The sequence below is a fragment of the Opisthocomus hoazin genome, chromosome 22 (assembly GCF_030867145.1).
Source record: "Opisthocomus hoazin isolate bOpiHoa1 chromosome 22, bOpiHoa1.hap1, whole genome shotgun sequence".
In the NCBI taxonomy this organism is placed as follows: domain Eukaryota; kingdom Metazoa; phylum Chordata; class Aves; order Opisthocomiformes; family Opisthocomidae; genus Opisthocomus; species Opisthocomus hoazin.
Genome location: NC_134435.1, coordinates 1,681,431 through 1,708,797, shown reverse-complemented (window position 1 = coordinate 1,708,797; position 27,367 = coordinate 1,681,431). Strand labels below are relative to the sequence as shown.

The following is a 27,367-nucleotide window of genomic DNA, read 5'->3' as shown; positions in this document are numbered from 1 at the left end:
GGAACACACCACAAAAACATGCCCTCCAGCACCAAGTCCACACCAAATACTTGACTGGACTCTGACACTGGAACATAATGAAAAACAAAGTTTGGCTTCTAAATTACCAACCTGCATGAAAGTAAATTGTTCCTTTTAGCACAAGCATATTGTCACCATGAAATACCACAAAAACCTCCAAAGGCTTCAGCAAGAAACCAGGAGACAGATTTTGTGTTGTGGAGACTTAACGGAGGCATCTTAGGAATGCTCGAAAAATGTAAAATTCTTTGCAGTCTGTTAAAGTAAACTTAGAGATTTTTATATAAATTTAATCCCAAAGTCAAAGGGTCTTGAAGACACATTTCTAAGCTGTCTTCGGCAAGCACTGGAAGCATCGATACAGGGAATAAAGCAGAAAATAGGGCCTCACGGAGGAAGTCATCTGGTAACACAGCCCAGAATCAAACCCTAAAGGTTTCATTTTTGTCACGCCAACGCTGCAACCCTGAGCCCGAAGGAAACTCACGAGCACGTAAGGGTTAGAAACCAAGCGGTCACAGTCGCGTACAGAGCGCTCACAAAGCTAAGAGCTGGAGGGGTGGGGGAGCGGGGGGGCTTTTCCTTAGCTGCCTCAAACAGGCTTGCGTCTCCTCCAGTATGCACCAGTAGGCACCAGAGCACTCTGAGCATTCGGAACAATTAACAGCCAGACTATTTGCTGGGGTAAAGCCTGAATTTAATTGGTCTTGCCAAGCGTTCTGGTACAGGTGTGAGAGCGCAGATCTTTCACGCTGTAACTCCAAATGCGGACTGAGGAAGAGAAGCCGGCCTGTTCCGAGCCACGGGAGCACGTGAGCGCAGTCCCACAAACAGCAGGGACTATACAGCAACACTTGCAAAAAATAATTATTCACCGTACTGGTCAGTTATTCCCATTTCACAAAAAAAGCTCACACTTTCTCACTCGATTCCCTTATCCAGAGAAAATAGGACCCTTAGTTAGGAACAGTACACGAGCAACCCCTGCTCACAGCTACACGTCAGGTCTCCTAACCGACACTAATTTCAGTAAGTGATCAAGTTTACTTGGGTTGCTCAGCAGGAAAACTGGTTTCACTGAAATCACCTCTCTCCTCTGGAGAGTCAGATGACTCTCTGGATGGTACCATCTAATCCTTTCATTCCACGTGTCAACAAAGCCCTACAACCACTGCCAAATCCCTGTCAACATGAAAATCTCAGAACGAAATCCAGAGTAGCATGGCAATTTTTGCATCCCTGAAGCAGGGCTTTACAGTCCCAACTTCACGGAAACCAAAAACTTATAAAAACTCCTTGGATCCCCGAGTCCACCTGCCAGCCCCGGGTTTGCTCTTCCTACAGACTGTCCATGTCCTGAGGTTTCTGCGAGCAGACTCAAATGACACCGCCAACCACTTCTTACCATTCCCCCTCCAGCTGTGTTACTTCTGTCCGGCTCCCCCACTGATTCCTATCCTTTTCACTGCCACCAGGCACCCCTGCTTTTTATTTGTAGTTGAAAAGATTAAATACTTTTTTAGTAAAGATTAAATATTATGGAGAGACATCCCTGCTCCCAGTAAAGCAGCACCCTTGCGATTAGGGTTTCTCCTGCTGCCTTGCCTCAGGCCCATTTCTGCCCCATCCCTCGTCTCGGCAACACGCCGCTGCGTGATTCAGGGGCCCAAGGCAGCTGACCCAGCTGAGAACTGCCTTCTTTTTTGGCCAGGTGATTTTTCCATTGGATCAGCTGCCTGAGCTGGCCTGCAGTGCCAGATGGAGTGGAGACATGAGCGGGCTGGACGCAGTGCTCAGAGGTGCAGATGCTGTGCTACCTCCACGAGCTCCAGCTGCAGTGCCAACGCTCCTACCAGGGCCACCTTCCCCTCTTCACTCCGAAGGAAAACCCCAACAGTCTCTACCATAACAGCACAGGGATGATCAACGTGTTCTGCACAAAAGCCATCTCCTGAAGGGCTCGGAGTCGCTACAGCGAGGTGCGATCCGGGTTGCTGGGCCACATGCTCGACACCAGCAGCAATCCACTAAGGGGCTGGGAGAAGAGCTAAACCTCTGTCTACAAAATGATCACCTGCTTATGTTTCCTTTTGCCTTTTGTAGAACTTTTGTCAGATGGTTGCTTCTGGGATTCTCTCGCGTGCTTCTCGGGCACGTTCTTCTTTTCCGCTTTGGGTGCGTCAGCATCCTTGTAAGGCTTCCCTGGTATTCTTGATAAGAGGCTCAGGTCAATCTTCACAATGAGTGGGTACCTTTCGTCAGGATCACTGAGTGGTGAAAGAAGCTCTTTCTCTTCCATAGGAGAGAACATTCTTTGCCGAAAAAAGCTGTCATCCTCCTCCATGGAAGATTTAACAGGAGTCCTATTGCTCTCAGAGTATTTGGGTGTTTGCGATGAAGGAGGCAGGCTCTCGTTTTCATCTGAATCAGAGGATGAGGTATCTGTTTCTATGAATTCCCTGGATTTCTGGGCAGATTTGCTTGAAGCCTTATATTTCTTCTTCTCTGTTGTCGGCCGAGGGGAAGATTTGGGCTCTTTCTTTATATTGGGTTTTCTGGAGCCTTTTGTAGCTGCCTTGTGCCTGTTTGAAGGTATATTTGTTGCCATGTCTACTGGGGTTTCACTTTCTATTTTAAGACCTCCTCTAGGCTCTTCAACAGATGTCTTTTCTGCTTTCTTGGGCTGCTTTTTACCTACAGTCCTCCTCTGTGTGGAGCTGTCACTCTGGGCAGGTGATTTCTGCCTGCCGCGACTGCTCTCTGAGCCCTTTTGGGTGGGTTTGGAATCCCGCCCCGGTGTAGAAGAAATGGAATCCTTGGATCCACTTTGATCAGTGTACCCGCTCCCTGTCCCCTGATCCCGTCCCTCTTTTTTGTAGCCTTGGGAGGATGGGATATTGCTGTCCACGGAAGAAGCTGGTGACACTTTATGTGAATTAACCTTGTTCAACCAGTTATCCAGTTGCCACTTGTTTGTGGGTGGTGGCTCTGGCTACAAAACAAATGAAAAAACAGCGTTAGATAAAGTATTTCACATTTCTTCCATCTGTTCCACAGCACAGCTGTAGTAGGCTACACGCCAAAGCAAGAGGCACACAAAAAAAACCTTGAGGTAACTAACAAATGAAAACCAGGTTGATTAATATAGGTACAAATAACAGCTCTCATTTTTCCTGCATCTGGAGCAGCTGCTGTCAACAGGCAACAGTGGCTGCCACAGCTTTCCAGACCAAAAGCCCAGTTTAAGCGACTGCTGCTGTATATAATCTCTGCACCCCAACAGATAACTGGTCATAAAAATCACCCTCAAAGTCAAACATCAAATGTGTGCTTATATAAACAATTGTTACCACATCCAGTTATGGGTACTTCAGCAAAAGAATATTCCAGCTTGAAAGTGATCCCACGCTTTAAAGTCTAATTTTTTTTTAAAACAGTTTGGGGATTTATTAATTTTTTTTCTGCTTTTAAACCTCCGGATCAATGCCAAGCTAATGAAGACAGCCCAAATGCACGTCAAATCCTACCTCGGGGGATGCACTCTGTGACGGTTCATTAGCTTCACTATCACTGGAACTGCTTTCGCTTTCCGAGTCGGAGCCGGAACTGCTTTCAGATCCACTGTGGCTGCTCGAGTCATCCCGTGAATTATCTGCTCCTTCGCTGTTATGCTGCGAAGGTTCAGAATTACTGAAAACAAAAATGAGGAAAAATAAACAAACACTGCCCAAGGCACGCATATATCCTACAAGTCCTTTCATTAGAAATAAATTGTAACATTTTAATTAACATTTACTAGAAAATTCAGCATAGCTGAACACAGTTCACCCTGGAAACAAACAGCCACCTTTGTTTTCACCCCCCTTCTCAAAGTGGTTACTCTAATTTGCAGCATATACGCTATTTAATCACTGATTAAATTCTAATCACCTCTTGCTTTAAAACAAGAAAAAAGACCAACATGAATTTTAGAAATGAGATCAAGTCAAGAGCGCTGACTGGACTGAATATCACCGCTCCACTTGCTATGTCGCAATCTACCAGGAATGCCTACCTTCCAGGTGTGCTCCTTGGCACTGTCTTATCGCAGTCCTGCAATTAAGAAAAAGAGCATGAGGCTTCTAGAAGTTGCTTTAGGATTGTATATGCAATTAAATTTCAAAGCACCAACTTACAGCCTTTAAATTTTTTAAAAATTATTTAGCCTGAGTAGCATCTTAATTCAGCACTTGCAGCAGCGTAAATTCATCTGCATTTTCCTTGTAAAGAAAATTAATCAGAGTTTTCTCCAAGCCTTCACGACAAACCTATTATCTCAGAGCCCTGTATATTCTGACTACAGTTCTAAGCGTTCCTGCTTCCACTGCTCACTAACACCACGCTCCTAACGCTGTTCCTGAGATGCCCACTGTACTAGGAGTTAACCAACTTAACGTACCGTCTCCAGGTTTTCCACATGAAGAAAATAAAGTACTAGAACTGAGAACAGGAATAAAAGAAACAGCAGAGGAGCGTGGGTTACTGCCGGGTAGCACAGACCCCACCGTTTTTTTGAATTTAGCAGGCTGAATGCCATTTCTGGCAGAACCTGCACAAAGTTAATATCGACAAAGAGGAAAAAAGAGACTTTTCAATAAAAATACAGGTGCTGCTATCCTCCTGGTTACAGATACAGTATCCTTATCATCGCACACACAGTCCCAAGGTACTAAACAGCAGAATATGCAGGGCTCTGTCTTTGAATGGTGGGCCCTTACATAGGTGTGCAAGTACACTACTGCCTTTTTGTGTTCAGCAAAACCCCATCTGAAATCAGTAAAAGCAGATTTTCTAGACAAAAGTGTACCACTTCCACAAAACACGTAATTTTCCCCAAGTTTACATTTCGAATACCTGAGGTTTGTCTAAAAACATGCTGTTTGATCTTTGTTTCTTAATCGTAAACCGCTCGGAATACTGAACACTGCTGGAGTACTGAACTAGGAACGCATTCGCTCTGTTCTTCTGCAGCTCTGACTGAATGAACATACCTGCTCTCCATCGCTGTCTTCACTACTGCTAAGCTTTAAGTCATCTTTCAACATACTAAGTAAAAGGGAGAAAGTGAGACAAGTTATTCCACGTACTTTAATTACTTTCAAAGCATTCTTCCACATTTCACCATGCTACTGTTTATCCTACGGAGCAGGCTGCGTGGGCGAAACCCACGAGACAGCATTCTAACGTTCACTGTTAGAGAATGGTGAGCTAAGTCATTCTAAGGATTCCAGCACTTTGACTCTGTAGTCCATTCTGTTAAATTAAGAAGGAAATTTGACACAATTTACTAACGCGGGAGGAGTTAACAGGTATGTTCAACTTCTTACTCGCAATGGCCAAGAACACTGTTTTAAACAGAATCACGCAATGTAACATTAGTGGCTGTTTCCTGTCTCATGGCAACAGTGCAACTGTTCTAAGCCATAATTTTTCTACGATTATTCAAAGCCATAATTACTCTATCATTTATGGTAGTCATACACACACACACTATTTCACAATACTGAAACTATGTGAACATGCTGCAATCATATAGCAGGGTACAGGGCTTTTGTGCTTATTGAAAAACACCTTTGATTACAAAAAGAAAACATCTTACTCTGTCTGGTTCGATTCACATCTGGGGAAAGAAAAGGAGAAAGGATTAAAAGTCTAATACTTCTGAGGTTCACAGTATAGCTGTCCTACTTACAATCTGAAAAGAAACACTAACCTCTAGGCTCTAGTTCCCAAAGCAATTTTCATTGCTATCCTTTTCCAAAACATGCATTTATCTCCTTTTTAAAGTTTTTTGACCAGATCACAATCACTTTTTTTTTTTAATTTAAGACTGTACTGTCACAGTAAACATCTCAGCTGTCTTCCTATGCATCCCAGCTCAACAAATGCCCAATGTTATCTCTTGTTCTTAGCTGTTCTCCAGCTCTGGAAAGAGCACAGTTCCTTCTTAAAGGTCTCTCTACTGCTATGGCGAAAGCAAAGCCAAACGCTGAGCTTCGACTCCCACCGCTTGGTGAACTGGCTGCATATGAGCATCTTCTTAAACTACAGGTTTCAGGCAACTGACTGTAAGTCAGTCATAACTGAGAGAGGTTTCTTTTTGGTTTATTCCCTTCCCATAGGTCAAGTGCTTTTTGATCTTGCTAATACTGTAACGTGCACAGACAAGCAGAAGAACTAGACTCCATTTTGTGATTGCATCACAACAAATGTTAACTTAGAAGAACAAGTTTTCAGAATCTACAACCACTTTCATCAAACATGTAACCACCTGGTAAACCTTTATTTTCATGGACACATTTGTTGGGAAATAGTCTTTCAACAGTATATAACTGATTTTCAGGTCTGAGAAAGGTGGGCTACAGCCATCAAGAATATTCCAGTTGCTTTTTATTTTTTCCTCCAGTTGCACGACTGACAAAGTAAAATGTTGGGTCTGTGTGCACAGCTAACAGAAACATTTGCCAGTCAGGGAACAGATTGGGTAGACCAAATTTAACCAGATCCCATACATAGTTTGCTATCTCCTCCAGCACAAAATAGTTCCCCACCCTGCCTGTTTACGCAGTCCCTACGAGCTGCTTCCAGCTGACAGCTCTGCAGTGCACACGTTTGGGAAGTCCCATCCCACCCTGCCCATTCTTACACGCTGATGCCTTTCTGGTTCACCAGCCAGTTCCGAGGTCCAAACTCTACACACCCATCCTGACAAGGAAACAGGGGAATGGCAGGGCAGCACGGTGTATCTGTTACTCACTCCAGCGTGCCACGTTTGGTCTACTGTCCCAGAGAACGGCTGCTTAAAACTGCTCCCCCTTTCCTGCCAGCCAAGGACAAGCGTGCTGCCGAGGCTGTGCAAGAACTGACACCGTCGAGTCAAAGGAACAGCTGTTTTCCCAGTCTCTTAACATTGGACTATCGTTTGAGGAACGTTTTCTCAACAGCCACTTACGATTTGGACTGATGACCATTGGATGTTTTTGATGAAGGATTGTATCGTTCTAGAAGAAAAAAGAAATGCACACTTGAGAACTCAGCCGGCAAACTCCGTCATTCCCAAGCTGCCAGAAGTACACAGTCTTAGATCAACCGAGAACGGCGGAGCAGACAGGAGAAAGTAAGAACTAGCCAGGTACGATCTCCCACAGACTGAAGAAGCAATTGGATGTCAAGACAAAATACTAAATACAGCAAATAATTTAAGCAAGAAAATCTAGAAAATTATTTAAGTCATTGCTGTCTAAACCAGTACATTCTTATTTGTTATTAATGATGTGAAAAACTATTTTGCTTCTATCAAGACTACTCTCTGCCTCCTACACGCAGGATACAGGATATAAATCAGACTGTCAAGCTCCAACTTGTTTCAGCGTCCCCACTTAGCTTTGTAGCAGATGAGCAATCCAGAAATCAAACCCAGAAACCAATTCTTACAATGGGAACACATACTGATATAATCTGCTTTTCAGTTTGGGAGGGTTTTCCTTCCCTTTTCTTTAATTCTGGCCAATTGCATAGTTCTACAGAAACAAGAACTGAGGCCGTTAAAACGTAAGTCTATTGCTTTAGCATTATGGAATTAAGTTTTAATTTGTTTCCTTAATTCCCCACTGTATCAGGTGTTTAGATTAAGCTGCTTGTGAATATCAAAGAATAAATCCTTCTCCTTTTACTATTTAATCTCTTTAATCATTTCAAGAGGGAGTGGAAAGACTTTTGGAAGGTAACAGCACAAATCTAACTCCATTTTACCTCGTATGTTACCTGTGTTAAATTATTAATTTCATTCAATAATCAAAAAAATCATACTGATAAGAGAAATAAAAGCTGCTTTTGTCTAAAATCTGAAAACACATTCTAGGACAAGGAATTCAAGGATATTGCTGAGCACATTACTATGCAAGTTCTTGACCTGTTCTCTCTCTTGATTTCAAAATGACAAAGTGAAACCGAACAGTGAACCTGTGCTGTGCTGCTTCTACTGAAATAGAACCATACGCACTCTTTGGGTTTCTAACGTGTTCCCAGCAGGCATCTGGGCTTTTCAAAGGCTGTTTTGGTTTAGTACTCAGCTATTTTCAATTAGATCAACCAAGCAGGCCTTTTTTCAAGAATCAGAAAACATGACAAATTAAAAATAAGATCTTTTTTTTTTCTTTCTACAAGACAGTAAGAACCTTGGCAACTCAGTCATGACCTTCTAGATCTCAACAAGAAATGCAAAAGTAAATCAAGCCGTTGCTTTACAGGTTAAAACTCGAGAAAGTACAGAAATCTTAACTTAGACTCCATCCTCTGACCAGTCTGGAAAATCTCATTCTCTAAAACGCACGGCAGTTTAAAAGATATGAAGAATACTGAACCACAACAAAAGCGTTAAACGTATTACAGGAAGTTTAATATACTTACTCTGCTCTCCAGTGCCAAAACTGGACTGCTGAGACTCCTAAAGGAATAAAAAAAATCACAAGAGTTTTGTTCACTGGGAATTTTAACTTATCAAAAACCATGCTGTAATCAAGATATTCTTTCCACTTAAAGGATGGCACCTAACCTCTAAAAATGGAACGAAATCTAACAAAACAGAAGGAGCGATTCATTATCCAGGCCCCAACCATACTGGCACAGCCAGCACAGGGAAGGAGTCCTTCACGCTCCTCTTCCTCGGCTCGGCTCTCCTACCGGCTTGGGTTTAAGCAGGGCCCTGTGCAGTTGGTACTACGCGATAGCTGAAACTCCAAAATCCCTGTGCAACTTCTGCAAAAAACATCTTCATCTATGTTTAGCATGGAGAGGAACTGCTCTGTGTTTTTCTTTGTCTTCCTTACATACAGAACAGCTTTGCTGCTAGCTTTACATATTTTCATACAAATTCTTTTCTCTGCATTTTTCTTTTTTGGATACGTACAGCATCGTGGTGGACAAGCAACGACTGCGGCAACGACTTATCACCAACAAAAACATCTGCAGTATTCCCATCCCAGAAAACTCAATTCTGTCTCCCAACACCTAGTAGATTGTAATTTGTTTTAAAACACTAAAATATTGCTTTAACAAACAAATATGCAGAGGCTGCTGCGTTACTGAAAACCTGCTTCCAGGCTGGAGTGCCATTTTAAAATAGGACCTTCCCGACCTCATTTTAAAATGAGGACAAATGCTGGCTCCATTAAAAAAAAAAAAAAAGAAAATATTTGACTCGATCCCTGAAGTTATACACACACATTTACACATTTCACTTCTGTGCTCTGGCAGCAGCAAACCAGACTCACAGTCCAGCAATGGAGCCCAGGCTTTTGGGTACACTTATGACCCAGGCTTCCCAAACAGCCAAGTCAGTGACGGGCAGCAGCTGCATACACAATATAGAAAACTTAATTATTTAAACACAGCAAAGCACACAGGTATTTCTCATTTCCCTTAAGTTTTTATTTCAAAAGTGAAAGCAGTTGCAATAACGCACTGAACGAGTATTTTGTTGATAAGGAACTTGATAGGGAACTTTTCTTGCAGGGTGTTTCAAATGCCTCTGATCATTCGGAGCTGAAAGGAGGGGCAATAAAAGTAAAATTAACTTATGTTTAAAGTGCAAAGTGAAGATGAAGTTGCCAAGAAGTCTTGTGACTTCAGCAAAAAGCAATAGCTACACTTCCTTCCAAATAAAAACTAATTTTTATCTTTCACAGAGGTATGAGAAGTGCGATTCCCGGATTGCCTTTTTCCACTGTCAGCTTACGCCAGCTGACAAACTCTAAGTGAAAAAAGAAGTAAAGTCCACACAGTAATCAAACACCACATCCACAGAGCAGCTGCGCTGGGGGGGAGCGCAAGACAAGGAGCTGGCACCCCTTCTCACCGACACACGCCTCCCAGCCTCCGCAGCAGGCACCTGCCCAACGGCTCACCTCCGGCTGCTTCCCGTTGCTCAGGCACAGCACGGTCTTTCACTGAGGTGCACTTTAACGAGGTGTTACGTTTAAATGTGCAACCTTTTCCAGCTCTCTTGCCATCTATTTTGGCTTTCAATATGTATTTCTTTAAGAAACTCACAGATTGAAAAGAAAGTGCTATACTTTCAACTCCAAAGTTATTTATAGCAGTGTCTTCTAAAGGTCTACTTCAGAAAGAAGAAATTAAAAACAACTTGAAGGAAGGAAACCCTTTTAACCAAAGTATCATAGACTGCCGAGGTGAGCTAGTGAAGGCACTTAAGCAGGAAACACAACGGCAGCTTGCGCTCCAGAGCTGTGGAGAGAAAAACCCTGGCCCGCCGGATGGAGCGGCAGGCGGGTCCCGAATGCGCAGCCGTAGGTTACCAGCTCAGCCGCAGTCCCAGTCGTGGCAAATGGGACCCATTTCCATTTAATGTTCGAAATCTCGGGTCAGATCTCAATTTTGTTTCTCGGAAGAAAGTTTCGGTATCAGAGCGGCTCGAGGGAGCCGAGTGCTGGCCTTCCCGGTAACGCCAGCGCAGGGCAGACGCCGCACAAACCCGGAGACGGGACCCCCCTCGTCCGCGATGCCGCCGGGCCACTGCACCGGTACGCAGGTACAAGAACGGCCAACACTCACATGCTGCTCTGAAATGAAAAACTTCCACCCTCAAAGAAACAGCTGGGGTTTTAATACATTTTATAAACATGCCAGTGTTTTTGGCGTTTTCGACCATGAGCTCATGGCTTAAAAAAAGTTACACAGGATAAAATTCTGGAGTGTTAGGTCACTGGATAACATTTTTTATCAAGACTTGGGAATCTACATTTTTTTCATAGCATCCATAAAACTTTCCCTGACCTATTTTCATGAAGTTTATCTTCTGATTCAAAGACTTCCTGATAATTATTAGATATATTTATAGTGAATGCCGAGAGGTCGTGATCAGGAGTCTGGGTCCCTTCAAGCTACTCACTACCTACACATAGGGAAAATCATCTTATCCCAACAGTCTTACAAAGAAAATCGACTGGTCCACCAAAGGGAGCTTCATTTTATGTGCACCAGCAAAGCACACCAAACTTCTGTACACCAGAGGAATGCTGTGAAACACTGCAGCATATTATTTGTAAATAAATTGAGCACAGTATTAAAGAGAACAAGCTTTCCTCAAACAGTACTGCTTGATTAAAGTAAACCACTGTTTTGTTTTGTTTTCTGAATTCTGCTCTGGGTCCAGACTGCACAAGCCTATGGCTCGCTAACTCACTGGAATTCTGAGAAGATCCTGCTGCCAAGAATGACAGAGGGGAGAAGGCAGAGGAAATTACAGGCTTTGGATGTGGAGAGAGAAGCTGACAAAGTTCCATGCCTAAGATGTGCAGCCACAAAATAAAAAGGCTGGCAAGAAGTCAAAAGACTCAGAGGAGCCATAAATGGAATTTTTTGCAAACCGGGTGAAGAAACACAATCCAGGTCGATAGGTTCAAAAAACCACAACCTACCTCTTTTGTTCAAACACCAACAAGACTGTGCAACCTTACGCAGTCTCTCTCTGCACACCTTTCTTCCCAAACCGAGTCAAATATCAGAGAAACACAGAAACCAGCAGTTCTAGCAACCCCACAATCAAGTGTGCTCAGAAGTGTGCGGAGGGAAAACACGTTCCGAAAGGTTCAGGAATAACTACTCAAAGCAGTGGAGCAAGTACGTTTCTAGATATGCCTTCAAAAGTAGAGAACTGCATAGTACGTTCTGCCTTTCCAGCTGACTGGAGAGAAGCAAGCAAGACACAGCGAGACAGGAACACGCAACGCAGAGGCCGATGGCAAGAGGACTGCCCACAGCTCCGGGATCTGCAGCCCGTATGAGAACCTGAAGCGCTCGACTTCACTCTGCAGGGGTTTTGTGGATGTGCCCTTACAACACAGGACCTGGAAACTTCGGCCAAAGAAAGGTGATGTCAAAGCATCAACCTAAGACAATCTGTTTAGATGACATTAGAGACCTCAACGAGAAAACCTCCTTAATCACTGTTCTGTTCTGGGGAGCAATTTGGGTGAAACAGGAAACTGATGGCAGCCAGCGGTGCTCTAGAACAGCAGCCTGATCAGAACAAGTGTCGTCTTCATTATTGTGACAGGAGCTTTTAAAAGAGAACAGCGTAATTTCTTCACTCTGAAGTTACGCCAAATTATGGGTGGAGTACCCCAATCCCTTTGAGAGATATGTTGAGTCTGGAGAAAAACCATATTGTCGAGTTGGACCTTTTACTGGTAATCAGCAGATACAGGAAACAAAACACGAACCCCTGAATGAGTCAGCTATCGCAAGCTGACTGTACTCGCTGAAGCTGCTACCCACCGCTATCTGCCCTGCCTATCTCTACCCTGCCTACCCATCAGCTTCCACGACACCGCAGATGGCAGAGCTGTATTTCAAGGCAAACCACGCCAGAGCCAGTCTGCCTTGAAACCCTGCAGCTGGGGCTGCCGCGTCCAGCCTCAGGGGAGGGAGCAAGCAGCTGAGAGCAAGAGAGCTCCTTCCTCAGAGGTGTCAGCTCAAGCAGGTCTCCTAGAAACATGCCCTGCGACTGATTTCTCTTTAGAATTAACAGGTTAAACACTTCAGTAGCTATTAAGTATATGAGAGGCTAGGAAGAGGTCTTTTGGAACAAGTAATCTGAAAATTTCTTCAGCAAAACATCTGATTTTAAAACTTTTAATTTTTTTGTAATTGAAAATATAAGATCTAATAGAACTACTAATGGACTTCAAAATAATGAGGAAAACTCTGTGTATGCAGAAAATGACATTTAAATTTCTTAGCATTTATCAGCCTACCAGCCAGTCTCCACTGCTTTGCTAGATGGAGGTAAACGTAATGCTTGCTTCTACACCAAACAGTGCAAAGCATTTTCCTAAGAGGGAAAAAGGCTCAATGGCATTTTGAAGCTTCAGAAGTATCCTGAAGAAGATTTGACTTTCTGAAACAGAAGTTAAACAGTAAATGGAAAGCCATATTACAGACATTTTTTCACACTGCTCTGTGTGTGTAAACCAGAGGAAAAACAATGACATTTTTTATAAGGCTACTGCTGACAAATGTTGTTGTGAAGCCAGAAAAGAGCTACAAAGCACTGAAACAGACCCAGAACTATACAGAAGTGAAGAGAGCTCCAAAATCCCAATGTTTAACATGAGCTACTCTTTCAACAGCGTTCAGTATATGACTACAGGACTGACCTTTGTTGGAAAAGGAAATTTTGATGGTTCAGTTTTGCACGGTGTATGGATAGCAGTCAGTGGAGGAGGCCAAGAATGGGTCATCTCCTATAACCAGAACAAAAAAGAAAAGCTATTAACAAAACTACAGCAAATATTTCAAGTTGCAATCTTGATTCAAATGGTAACCCTCTCAATTTTCAGTTCATTGTCCACGCTTCGCTAAGCTTTATACTCAAATCTTAATTTCCCAAAAGCGTAACAAAGATTTTACATATAAACTAAATCTTCAGTCGTTACCCACAAGAACGGATAGTTAAGACATGTTAACAACCAGAAAGGCATAAATCAATAAAACTGATCAGCCTGAACATAAACTGCAGTAGAAGTCCGAGTCTGATCATCCCAGCCTGTGAAGAGCGCATGCAGGATACAGGGGTAGAAAGAAGAATCCTAGGAAAGGGAAGCCTGTAAAGTTTGTGGAAAAAGGGGAAAATCAAATGCTCAACGCTGGGAACAAAGTGCCTCGCATTCTCTCACAGCACCTCCAAGGACCATGGACTACTGAAGGCCAGAGCAAAAGGTAAGCCATGGAAATGCTCCAGGGGGATGGAATGATTCTTTTGTGACAGCAGACATACGACCAGGGGATCACACGAGGGGTAAAAAGACTTGAGAAAATAACCTAGGTAGAAAAGAAGGGAAAGCTCTGCCATGGGGTAGCAATAAGATTACTATAATCTAAAAAGCTACCAGAATGTAGGGACTGCATTTCGGTGGAAGCAATGGGCAGTTCTGGTCAGGTTAACAGGGAGGTGGCCCAGAAGAGCAGGAATGCAGTGAGGATATCCAGCAGACGGTGCGCGCACCCAGCAACGCCCAGGGCCCAGCTCGCACACAGCCCTGCTTCCAGTGTTCCCCGGTCTACCTGTGCTGGAGGACCAACTGAAGAGCCCTCCTGTAACAACTTGCAGCCAAGTCAATTTAAAAGGCACTAATCATGCAGAGTACTTTCCACCTTCTTAGTAATGTTTGTATTTTCAACAAATACGTTACGAACAAAAGCACAGAGAACTCACTTTTAGAATTTCATCCACGCAGCTCACATCACCCGATGCTGATGCCTACAAATCAAAACTCAAGATTAACATCTCCTAAAGCAAATTTTCCTTAAAAGATCCCAGGGGCTAGAAACAGTTAAAAATAAACTTCGATCCTGATCACGATGCATATGGACTCTATACAGACACAAACAGACCTTGCTAATTCTTTTCAGCAACACTAATTTTAATATACGATAGATTGATGTTTTTGTGGTATGAGTCACATCCAATTATGAAAAGCAAACACATGAGATCTATAAAACTGCCACCATAATTTCTTACTTTTCACTCGACAGTTAAAGTGATCACAGGCAGTCAGGGATATTAAAAACTTCTTGAGAGAGAGGAAAGAGAATCGCAGCTTTCAACCATTACCTGGAACAAGCCACTGGATAATACCTGCATTCAAATGCATGACCATGAATACACAGTAACGACAAACTGCTCGATGAAGTAAAACACACATTACAGCATGAATCAAGAAACAGCAATAATTATGAAACTATGAATCTTCTGCAGCCCTGCCTGCTACAATCAGAAAGGAAGCACAGCTCCTGTATGATTCACTGCATCAGCATTAGCACGTCAAGTCTTCACGAATAAGAAAATTTCTTTTCAGATTTCCTTACCTGTGCCCTGGATCTTCTTTTGTTATTTGTTGAAATCCCAGGAACAAACGCTTTTCTCTAGCTACCACAATTCAACCAGTTCAACAGGAGATGCACTGACATTTTATTATTAAGAAAGGCACTCTCCTTCTCCAAACTACTACAATTTGTTAACCCAAGAGTATTTTGTACCCAGCATACCTGACACAGTTTCTGAACCCTGTTCAATTTGGTGTGCTTTAGGGTTAGCTTATTTTCCCTAGGTGAAGGTATAATAATCACATCTAGTAACTGCTACACACTTCAGAAGAAAGTCTGCTAGATGCAGATAGTATCGCTAGTCTAAGACAACACGGCTCCTAGTAGTGACAATACACGTACCTAGCTTGTCAAAATCTTTGTGAATATCCTGTTTCACTAACTTCTGACTACAGAAATACTCTATGAAAATTAGCCTCCTGGGTTAAGTTAGCCCTTCTGAATGTCTCACAGCCCTTTTTTAATAAAAATCACAGTATCCACAGGTAAGAAGCAGAAGGAAAAAATAACTACTTTTGTACATTACCCATTTAAAATCCAGGTCTTCGCTGCATAAATTTAAGATGCTTTGTGTAGCAAAAAACACCCACCAGTGTTTACTAAAAACTAAATTTTGGTTATGTCGATGGGGATTTTAAAGCAGCTGGAAAATCCCAGCCCAAAGTGCCTTACATTTACGAAGCCAGGAATCAGACAGCAACTTACATCTAGCGGCTGAGAAGGTATTTTCAGCTTGGTGAGATGCGCTTTGCTGCTAGACTTCAGCTCATTCACGCCGCTGCTGTGAGTCTGACTGCTGTAGTGTTCGGAAGGTAACTTTGGTTCCATGGATTCCTGTCCATCCATTGGCCTGACGTACGCAGTGGGTTTCTGTAACATTGAACTGGACTTGGACATTAGTGAGGGTGGAAAAGACTGATTCGAGTGCTGTCCACCGGAAAATGAGGGTACACGGGAGGGAGAGTCCCAGTTGGCATCAGGATCCCGGGGAGATTTTGAACGTTGGTGTTCTTTGCTGTGGTGATCATTTCCATGAGACCTCGAATGGCTGGAGCTCAACGATGAAACAGTAGATGGTTTTCCAGGGCTGGAAGAACGGGGTTTGGAGTGCTCGGACCCATGCTGGCTTTTTTTGCGGCTGCTGCTGCTACTGTACGAGTCACGGTCATGCCTCTGGCCACTACTGCTAGTGTTATTGCCACTGCCACGCTGACCACTGTGTCCGCTCTGTAAGCCCGAGGACCGTTTCTGAGATTGCGAGGAAGTGCTAGGTGCTGGTCCTACAGGAGTCCATTTGCTGCTCTGATGTGAGCTGGTATTATGTCTCTGGTCACCAAAGAAACTTTGGTTTGATTTTTCATCTGGTGTTGATGGTACCGTTGGTTTGGGAATTCCAACAAGCTTTTGTAGCGATCTATCTCCTATAAGATCCTTCATTTCATCATAATTACCAAACATACTCTGAATCCGACTAGATAATTTGTCTTCTTTGCTGGTCTGTGAAAATAATTTTAAACAATAACGCTTTAAAAAAATCACGACTTCACTTTCAGTTCAGTGATTTGACGACTACCGCAACTAATCTACATTTCAGGGCTAAGCTCATGGCTAGCATCCATGTCTTTTTTGCCATTGTTTCCAATTCCAATTTTAGTTCTTAAAGCAGTAATGCCACCCCCTAAAACATAAGGAAAAGCTGTACTTCAGCAGCAGGAACAGCTGAAACAGCACTAACCAGCGCTTCAAATAATGCATTGATGAGCTGGCTGCAAGTTTAAAAATTGTAGATGCCTACTGTCACCTTAAAGACTATTTCTCTAATACAGAATGCATTTGTCCTAGAAAGTTTTAATTAACGGTAAAATAAAATCAGCTTAACCTCACCACTGTATGTGATTTTTAATTGGTATTTATACTGGCCCAATTCTTGTTGCCAACAGTTCTAAGGGTTATTTCTTATGTAACCAGTTTGTTTGCCAGCTCAGGTATACGGTATCACTACCCATGCAGCCCAACCAGTGTTAGTTAACGTCATACCTGTGGGATTTGGTTATGAAGCACAGTAAAGTGATGGGAGGATGGGAATTAAATAAGAAAAACAAAACCACAAAATCCCAAACATTTCTCAACTTTCCTCCTGCAGGAAGACAGTTTTCAGTCACAATGTTTTACTCCCTGCAAACCAGTTGAAACTGTGATAAGGAATGGGTTTGCTTTCAAAGTGAGTTCTGAGCAACATAGCTTAAAAAGTACCACTGAAGATTTTAGTTATCCCAGAATTAGGTTATTTTTTCCAGTTCTGTTCAGCAGTGATCCTGGAAGGAAACCCAGCACAGGCTTAAAGACGTACAAGATCACAGAGCCAACTCCTTCAAAACAAACTAAAAAATCAGATACAAACTATTGGCCTACTAGCTAAAGCTGATAATTCTACCCTATCAGGCATTTCAGCACTTAAAATTAACCTCCTATTTACACACTCTCTTTCTGAACATACCCAGGTCTGGATCACACTGACTGCAGGTTTGAAAGTTTAGCAACAAGCTAAAGCACCCCAAAAAAAGCACTTTGGCAAGACACAATGGACAGTTTAAATGTTTTGAGTCACTGTAGCAAAAGCTGAAGAAAGCAAAAAAAATGTTATGGTTTTATCATCCCTTTTCTCCCTCCCTACACAGCAGCCCCCCCCTTTGGAAGCATTATGATCAATCTCCAAGTAGAGCTGCCCAGTAACTTTCTGTCCTTATTTTCAAGCCCTGCTTAAATACTTGGTTGACAGAAGAGTTGTGGATCAAATGGAACACAGACAAAAATAAATATAAAATACAAACTTGCATATGACTTCTGCTATAAAAACTGCATTTGTAAGAACTGCATAAACTCACAACTTTGTATGGTTCAGCAAAGAGAGGAGAGTTAGGTGGAAAGGCTTCTTCACCCTGCTGAATTTCTTGATTTCGCCTTTCCCTTTCTTTCATACGCAGCACATTCCGGTCTTCACGGTTCATGTTGCTACAAACAAAAACATAATTTCTGATCACCGAAGGCAGCGAGGAGGGATGCACGCGCCCAGTCAGCCCCTCCACCTGGTCTGCCAAAGGAACGACCTCAGGGAGGAACCCCCCCCGAGCGCAACTCCGCCAAACCGAAAGGACGTTTGTCCAGCTGAAGACACCTCGCACTTGGAAGGGCTACAAGCCAACCTACAGCTAGCTTCTAACAGGGAAAGTTTATCCAGTCATAAAAAAAAATGAAAAACATCCACAAAGTCCTCCGGCACGCAACCATTTCAAACCATTTCACCTGCTTGAATCGCTCAGCTATTTCACATCTCCCATTCGCTGCTAAAATGCTTTTTCTCCTCCACATCCCCCAAATGTTCTGTGATTTTACTCTCTTATCCCCCCACCCATTTAGTGCCTGACTTTGCTGTAGATCTCGTTTTATTTTTGCTGCTGACATACCTTTCTTGGCACCCGTTCTCCAACATACTCTAACCTCCAGCTCTGATGTTGTTTCCAGGTCTCCCTCCCTGCCTCCCAAAAGACATCTCTACTCAAAGCAGGAATTTCAGTGAAGTTTGGGCCATTTTGCACCTTTTGCCTTAGACCATACATACTGTGCTCTATTGCAAAAATGGAGATTAAACACCTGCCAGTCTCCTCTCTTACAAATTCTACTTTGCAGTTTGGTTTTGCTGCTTGAGCTAACAGAAATACGTCAAACTGTTGCAACACACACACAAAAAAACAAGTTGGAAAAGATTCCCTTTGAGCTTGCTCTTGAGCTGAGATTTAAATGAGTAAACAAAGTAAGACGATAAATCAGGTGGCGCAGACTCTTTTACCATGTGCTATACTTCATATCAAGAGAGTTCTAAATGTGCCTTACTGATCTGCAAAAAGTACGGGTGGGTGCTTCCAGGAAAGAAATAGATGTTCTTCCACATAATTTGCAGTCTAAAATGAAAATGTCCTCTGCTTAGAAAATCGTTATTTCATGGTTTTAGACAGCGGCCTGATTATTTAAAAAAAAAAAAAAATTTGCTACGGCATGACTTTGACAGCTACGCAGAACCATTCTACACAAGACAACTTCAACCCATCCCTTTTTTAAAATTTTTTTTCACCTTAATAACATTTTAGCATCTTGCTGTAATTGCTCACTCCTTTGGCTTTATTTTGTCTACTGCTCTGAATACTGTAAAATCTAAGAGGATGCCAAAACCAGAATAAACCCACAGTATATATTTAAATCTCTGACGCTTTTTAAGGCGACGGGTTTGTTTCATTTCCCTGCAGTGCAAACATTTGCATTGTAAAGCAGGTAAAAGCACTGGCATCATCCAACTTGCTGCTGATATCGAGCCTACGAATACGATTTTTAAATTCTATGTGAAAAATCCCTTTTTTCTCCAGTTATCCCGTAACCAGCTGAACTCAGGTAACTGCCAGAGAACATCACGGCTGCCCGCTGAGAGGGGGACCCGGGCACTGGCATGTGCCAACCACACCACCGGGACCATTTTGCCATTAATGGCAAACTTGTTTTAAAAGTGTGAGGCTGAAAAACCTTGTTCTTCAGCCTGCAGCCCAACTTCCTACACATGTAGGATTTAAACAGAGCCAAACATCAGATTTAATTATAGATACTGATCCGTTAAAGCCAACTGGAACAGTTTGAATCTATGCCATTTTACTATTAAAGGCAAACTGTGAGGCAAGGAATAGAAGCACCCTAGCTTTGAGGAGCTCGCTCCCATCAGTACTGTGAGACTGGGAATTATATACAGCTACACAGCTCGAAGATCAGAATCTTAACTAAGAATTTTACATCTACATTTTACAAATGGAGGGTTAAACATTAAGAAAGACCTTTACTATTTTTTACAGAGACAAGCATCATCTTTCAAAATTGCATCAACATTTATTAGAAATCTCGGGACTCAGGAAAAAAACCAACATTTGTCCCAACGCTGCCACAAGACAGGAACATTACGGCAAAGATCCACTCAAGCTGGAGCAAAACCAGAGCGGGTCTGGCTGTACCTCCCAGGTCAACGTAAAATCGGCCATGGGAAATACTCCAGCTACTCACGCTTCTTACCACCCCTCCCCAGCCTTCTGTAGTACAGTAAATGCTAAACATCTCCACGAGCAGTCGTTCTGACCGTAGCAGGATTGGGATTAGTTTTGCGGGGTTTTTTTTAGTTCTTTTAAATTTTTTATGAGCCGATAGTTTGAATGTGATTCAAGTTAGACTTGTTTATATCTGACCACCTAAATCTCTGCACAGAGATACTTTCAATGCCTACAATGGGTACTAAGCTATTAAAATCACGCTAGCGTTAAACGTGTAAACAAATGAAGTTAGTGGGGCTTCCTTAACTCTAGTTCAGACAACTTCCCAGCCAAACCCGCATCTTCCGCAGCCACGCCACACAACAGCAGCCACACGTGCCCGTGTTCCGGCAACGCGAGCAGCAGAGGGGCTTTCGAGAGCAGCAGACTAACGTTAAATCAACACTGCTAGCAAATACCTTCGGCATAAAGGAAATTGCAAACCCGACTTTTCAGACCACTCGTCATTCTAAACAACCTTCAAAATCCACTGTCTAAAGATTACTACTGTGATCCAAGCGAGGTGCTATCTGCTGGCCCTCAGGTGTTTGCCCAAGCCAGAGCGGCCACCAGCCCCGTCTCCCGCTGGCACGAGCGGCTCCGCTCTCCGTTTCGCTGCTGACCGGCGGGCAGGAGCTCTGCCCCATCGCCGCTCCCAGACCGCTGCAGACGGAGTCGGAGCTGCGCGGAGGCAGAACTGCTTCTCCCCCTCCCACACCCACACCCCAGCTTTAAACCTTCTCCCACAAGATGAAAGCGCCCGGAGCAGTTTGGTGGGGCCGAACTCCCGCCACCCCGACCCCACCCTGGGGCAAGAGGACAGCATCTCTGCTCCTCCTCCCTGCACAGCAGGCCTGCAAGTGGAAGACGAAGAACTTGGTGACTTGTACCTGCTGCTATCAAGAGGACCCTGCTATCATCTCCCTCTCCGTCTCCCCGGGAGGCCTGAGCGAGAGAGTGAACTCCTACGGGGAGCAGAGCCAGGCTAAGGGAGACAAAACTAACGTCCCTGCGGCAAGGAGCAACGTCACCTTAACTTCCACATCTGGAGAAAGAGAAGTTTGAAAATTATAAGAAATTCGAAAACAGGCCTAAAGCACAGCATAGTAATTCCATTTTTAGAAAGTCCCATTCTACACGGTTTGAGTCATTCCCTGCGCACGGGGAGCCGTGCTGTGCTCCCCCTACGCCATTTCACTACACAGCTCTCTCCAAACCTCACGCCTCTTCTCCAGCTCAACACCAAGAGTTTAAAGAAGGAAACACAGCAGGAAGCTCACAGAAACTTCCGACACAAAATTCACTTGCGCGTATTCTTCGAGCAGTGTTACCTGCTGGTCCAGACGGAGCGAGCACGTGAACCAGCTGAGCGTCACCCGAACCACCCACACCAGAAACCCGCTGGTCATTGCTCGTCCCAGCTCTTACCAAATCCTGTTTGGTACTCCTGTGCATCCCTGACCCAAAAGGGACACAGCTTTGGCTGGAGTTCACTCAAGCAATCATCATGGACTTCATGCCTCGCGTTCGGAAACCGCAGCGGTGCTGCCGCCCTGCCCGCCGGCTGCACCCCCCGCTCCCCACCTCCCACCCCGCAGCGCTGGGGCAGCGGGACCGAGCCCAGGCAGGGGACTTCTACACCACATTTTTGCTTTCAAAATAAAACCCACCACCGCACCCACGTTACCTTAGTTCTACTGGCAACGCTGTTAAAGGCAGGAGGACCTGGGCCAACCCCTGGGTACAGGCGCAGGACCAACAGCCTACTTCTCGCCCGTCCCGAGCCACGTCAGGCACCCAAGGACCTTGTGCAGGTTCACCAGCACCACTCCATCCTCCCAGGGACCACAAGGCACAACCATCACGGGCGAAGGTCCGCCCGAGGAACCCTCCGCACGCAACCCGTCCAAAAGTGACCCAAAGCCACCGCTTTTCTACCAGGCATCAGTGGATCTTCAAAGCATGGTGACAACACCTCGGCTTCCTTCAAGACACCCTCAATTAACTCCAGGGCTTTCTGCTATCTGAACCGGTTTCAGAAGCAAGGGAAATCAAACAGTTCATTTATCCCGCGCCGGTTAACTGGCTGTGATGAAACACAAATTTGGTTTGACAACACTTGGCCACGAGCGACAAACAGCCTTCAGAGGGAACACACAGCACCGAGCGCTTCGTGCGGGCACACCCAGCTGCGCGCAGCACAGGCAACTCAAACGCCTTTTATTATTTTATTTTTTTAAAAAAAGGGAGGGGAAAAAAAAAAGCTGGAAATCCTGCCAGTAATAAGCAACGAAATGTTTTCAGAAGGCCTTTAAAAATACCAGAAACTGCCTTAATGCTGCATCCAACTCCCTCCCAAAGATACCTGTTACTTATTTCAAATATTTTTCTTGCTTCTACCATGAACAGCTAGCAGCCTCTAAAGAGCTGGCACAGCATCCGTCTCCCAACTCGCACATTGCGTGTGGCATTGCTGCTAACCCTGTCACGAAAACCACGTACACAATCCTAACACGCTCCTCTGTCAGTCTTTAATACAACACACTCCTAAGAGCTGTTAAATAAGGGAGAAATTAAAAAAACAACTGCCCCACAAAAACAAAACCACCAACACGCAAAACTATTTAATGCTTATCACATGAAAGTGAATGCGTAGCCTTAACTTCTAGTTTTCTATGTTAGGGTAAAGAAAAATAAAGGGGGGGGGGAGGGAACCCAAACCATTTCCTACTAAAATGCTCCGGCTTTGCACAAAGGAGTACAAACAGCGCGCTCCTCCAGGTGGAGTTTAAAGGATAATCACTGGGTTGCAAACACAGAGGCACTGCAATCATCAGCCATCTATAGAGTTTTACAACACTCAAATAAGGAGCAAAACCAAGAACTAGTATGTACAGGGAATGCAGATAATCTTCGCACGTGCCAAGAAACAGGAGAACGCAGCTCTTCCAGAGGACGAAGTATTCTCCTTCTCTCCTCCTCCTCGCGCCTCTGGACGCGGAGGCTGCGGCTCTCCCTCCGCCCCGGGTACCAGGGGTGCTCGGCTTGGGGTGGCTCCCACCGCCAGCGGGCTCTGCTCCAGCGGGATTCTCCAGCGGGACGGCGGCACGCGCACACGGGAAGGCCGCGTCCGTAAGCAAGCTCGCGCCGTCATCGCGTTTCGGTGTCTGGGCGAGAGGCGGCTCTTACACAGCTCCGTCTCCAGAAGAGAGCTACCCCCCCTCCCAGGGTTTCACCAGCAGGTCTGGCCTACTGGGAACACCATCCAAACACAAACCGGTGATTCACCATTCATATAAATGTTTGTCGTTTCTGCAACAGAACCATAAATGTTTGTTGTTTCTATTATATAAACATAAAAGTTTCCAGGCTTCATGGCAGGGATTCCTTCTGCACTTTCACCAGGGAGATCCCAAGTACCATACGAGCTGGATGTGGACACCTTCGCACGTACTGTGAGGGTGGGAGAGCTTTAAAAAAAAAATAAAGTCATTTGGCCTAGGTCAGGTTAATGTTTGATGAGAACTACCAGGGAGGGCAGAGCTCGCAGCCTGCTCTGGGCACTTCTTCCTGCTCAGCTCCGGAACACGGCAGATATCACAGCATGGCAGGGGTTGGCAGGGCCCTCTGGGGGTCACCCAGCCCAACCCCCTGCCCAAGCAGGGTCACCCAGAGCAGGCTGCACAGCACCACGTCCGGGGTGGCTGGAATATCTCCAGAGAAGGAGACTCCACAGCCTCCCTGGGCAGCCTGGGCCAGGGCTCCGTCACCCTCAGAGGGAAGAAGTTCTTCCTCATGTTCAGCTGGAGCTTCCTCTGCTCCAGTTTGTGCCCGTTGCCCCTTGTCCTGTCGCTGGGCACCACTGCAAAGAGTCTGGCCCCATCCTCCTGACCCCCACTCTGCAGATATTTAGAGGCATTTCGAAGGTCCCCTCTCAGCCTTCTCTTCTCCAGGCTGAACAAGCCCAGCTCCCTCAGCCTCTCCTCGCAGGAGAGATGCTCCAGTGCCCTCCTCATCCTCGTAGCCCTCCACTGGACTCTCTCCAGCAGCTCCTCATCTTTCTTGAACTGGGGAGCCCATAACTGGACACAGCACTGCAGATGGGGCCTCCCCAGGGCAGAGTAGAGGGAGAGGAGAACCTCCCTCGACCAGCTGGCCACGCTCCTCCTAATGCACCCCAGAAATCCCCAGGAAAGCACTGTACACCTGGACTTGCCGCTGCTTCTCAGACAAACGAGCACAAATCCCTCAGCACCGCTAGTCAAGAAAAATTTCACAGCGCTTTCTGTAAGAGTGCGTCGTTAATCCCAGTGTCTCAGCCAAGCGACGGTACAAGTAACCGCATCCTGCTCTTTGGTTTTATCCACCAGACTCCCCCCACTTCATTCCCAAAGCTGCACCGGGTCACCCAAGAATCAGTCAGCATCATCTGCTTGAGAAGCCACCACAGCGCAATGATGGATTTCAGAATTCCCGTGATGGTTTGTAACCCCACGCTAACCTGCAAAGGACGTGGGGGTCTTTCAGAGCTAAAGAGGCTCTCTAAGAGCCATGTCTCATTAAGCAAGTTCAGATGAGAAACGGGTGTATTCTCCACCGCTCAGGGGATGCGGCACGCAGAAGCAGGGAATGCACTAAGGTAAGTTAACACACAGCAACTGGATTCAAGAAGCCAAATTAAGGAGGAAGCTTCTAACTTCAGCTCCAATCCAGCTCTTTTAAACCCAAGTTTTTAGCAGCTTGTTTTAGAAATTGACTTGAACAGCTTAAACTTGTTTACACCCAGGAAGAAATCACAAGAGTGTTTTGATGTAATTTACTCAAGGGATCTTAAGAAGTCCAAAAACTACCCGTTGTTTAGAACATCCCATCTTTGTGCAGAAGCACGAGAGGGCAGTGAAGATATCTGCTGGCGCCTTCTCCCCGATTAACCTTGCACAGGCGCCAGTCTTGGTCTGTGTCCCTACCAAGGACGAGCTCTGACGACGCGGCCATGACTGCAGGTCATTCTTGGCTCCGCACAGAAAGCCACCGAGGGACCCCACCGCAGCTCCCAGGCTCTTCTGCGAGGCTGGTAGCTCCCACCCGAAGAGCTGTTCCAAAGACACCGTCCCTATCTACTCTGAAAATAAGCAGAGCTGAGGCTATCGACTCTGCCTGGCTGGGTTTTTTTTCTGTCCCATTTATGGACAGGAAGGGGCAACGGCTGCCTGGCTCTCAGAAACAAAGCTCCCAGCTCCTTTTCTTCATCGAGAGCAGAGCTGCTCACAGGACATCACCCTCAGTCGCTCCTTTTTGTCCTGTCTCTTCAGAAATGGTAGTGAAAAAGGGAAGTCTAGGAAGAGACAGCACAACTGCCTACTCTCTCCTCCTCTCTTGGTGGCTGCAAAGAGCAGAGGAAGGTTCGTTCCTCCATCAGCTGTCCCTCCACCTGCCACAAAGCCAAGGCACATGCGGACAGCACAGCTCCCACAGAGGAATGACCCAGCAGCGGCGTTACTGACTCTCCAAAGGAAAAGAATACCTTGACGTTCGAAAGCTGGGATACAACAAAGCCATAATCTACTAAAACTCATTTTCTGCACCTACCACAAGGCCAAGCCAGGTAAGACGGAGGAGCCTCAGCGCACTCTCACCACCAGGCCCCGAGCCGGAGCCAGCAGAGGGAAGTAAAGCTCAGTTCCGCTGTTCAGCGAAGCAGCATTTCAACGTTGCCTTCCCAAGTTTTTGCATTTCTAATCTGCTTCATCTGGCAATTCCAAAACTACTTCCAGGGATACGAGGCTTTCTTACGCAAGCAATGATACTGTTCTTAACATCACCTGAAGCTCGAGCCCTGACGTCCTACAGCTCAGAAGCTGACAGACGCAAAAGCACCGCCGTGCAGACTGGACCCAGCAGGGCTCTGCCAGCCACTGGGAACACAAAGTTGTTTCTCATGCAAACTTCAACCCGGTTCAGTCTCACACTCAGAAGCCATTCTCCTCATCCTTCCAGTTCTCCACTGCTGGTAGATTCTGTGATGTGCACAGTGCAAAGATGGAGCATCATGCACACAGAATTTTACATGCAATCTTTTCATGTCCACACAGGCTAACCCAAGCATATTCTAATACTGTTTCCCAACAATATTCTGCAGTTTAATTGGTCAGAAACTTAATAACTGAATTCCTGTGCCTACATGCTCTTCTGTTTAAACTTTGAAGCCAAGACAATTGGTGCTTAAATTTTATTAAGCAATAGTTATTCAGACATCCAACGTTAATCTTGCTATTATAGTTCTGACTTCCTCACATTAATTTACTTTCATAAAAGGCATCATCACATTTGAGTGTTACGAACTCTATGGCATTAGGATCAAGACAGGATTCACTTCACAATAATTCTCTGATAAATATGCTCTAAATAAGATTTGAAACCGCAAACAATGTTTTCATGAGATGCCATCTAAACTACAAGAGAGAACGCAAAAGGAAAAGTCACGCTCATTTCAAGGTGCACATCCTTCTGCCACCTGAACAGAACTACAGAAAAAGCAAGGAGAGATAAAGTTTATCACAGACATTACCCAGGTTTAACCGCTGTTTCCCCAGCCCCACTGCAAGCTCATCTGGCTGCACTGTCTCACAAGACACTTCTCTCAGCCTTCCCCGTGTAGCCAAGGTTCGGGTGCTCCGCTGCGTAACCCACTAAACTGAACATCAGGGTCTGAGATAACAAACTGCCACTGTGTAAAGCGCTTAGGTCTCTTGTGACTGCTCCTAGTAGTAAGGTCTCGTCCACGTGACAACGCTGTATAAACACCGACAGCATCTCTGCCTCTTCCCCTTGCTCTTTCAAGCACAGGTTATTTTCTAAACACAGCTTTTATGTGATGCATCTTCACAACACAAGCATCAGTAATAAAATATTTTGGGGCTATTAATAAATCCTGTGCCCAGCTCCACTTGGTACTTGAAGCAAAAGGCAAATTTTAAAATTTGAGAGTATCGCAGGAGTGTGGGTCCAAGTCCCTGGTTGAAGGCAGACGCCCGAAGGAGCCCCCTCCCCGTGTCGTGCCCCTGCCCCACACCGCTCTCCTGGCTGTGCCGACACAGCCACTGACGGAGTCGGTTACGCTGAACCACGGAAATCTGTGCAGGTTCAAAACAGGTATTCTGGGGCAGGGCTCTCTTTAAACACAGGCAAATCTGAACACTCCAAGACCCCCAAAACAGTCACATCAGCATTAGAGAGCAGGAATAAGCAACCTGTTCAAAACAGCAAAACTTAATAAACAA

General features: G+C 45.0%; 1 protein-coding gene across 3 annotated transcripts in view; it reads right to left on the bottom strand.

The window, feature by feature from the left end:
* The window catches only part of AFF4 (ALF transcription elongation factor 4), a 53,857-nt gene that overhangs the window by 16,265 nt on the left and 10,225 nt on the right, over positions 1-27,367 (bottom strand). For all 3 annotated transcript variants that reach the window (XM_075441855.1, XM_075441853.1, XM_075441854.1), the window contains exons 2-12: positions 17,853-17,979; positions 15,673-16,464; positions 14,297-14,341; positions 13,239-13,325; positions 8,470-8,506; positions 7,013-7,061; positions 5,660-5,680; positions 5,052-5,106; positions 4,076-4,113; positions 3,549-3,711; positions 2,096-3,013 (exon numbers count right to left, since the gene is read on the bottom strand). In XM_075441855.1, coding sequence (XP_075297970.1) covers positions 2,096-3,013; positions 3,549-3,711; positions 4,076-4,113; positions 5,052-5,106; positions 5,660-5,680; positions 7,013-7,061; positions 8,470-8,506; positions 13,239-13,325; positions 14,297-14,341; positions 15,673-16,464; positions 17,853-17,975 — 2,328 coding nt within the window. In that variant the 5' untranslated portion in view covers positions 17,976-17,979. The remainder of the gene's footprint in view (positions 1-2,095; positions 3,014-3,548; positions 3,712-4,075; positions 4,114-5,051; positions 5,107-5,659; positions 5,681-7,012; positions 7,062-8,469; positions 8,507-13,238; positions 13,326-14,296; positions 14,342-15,672; positions 16,465-17,852; positions 17,980-27,367) is intronic.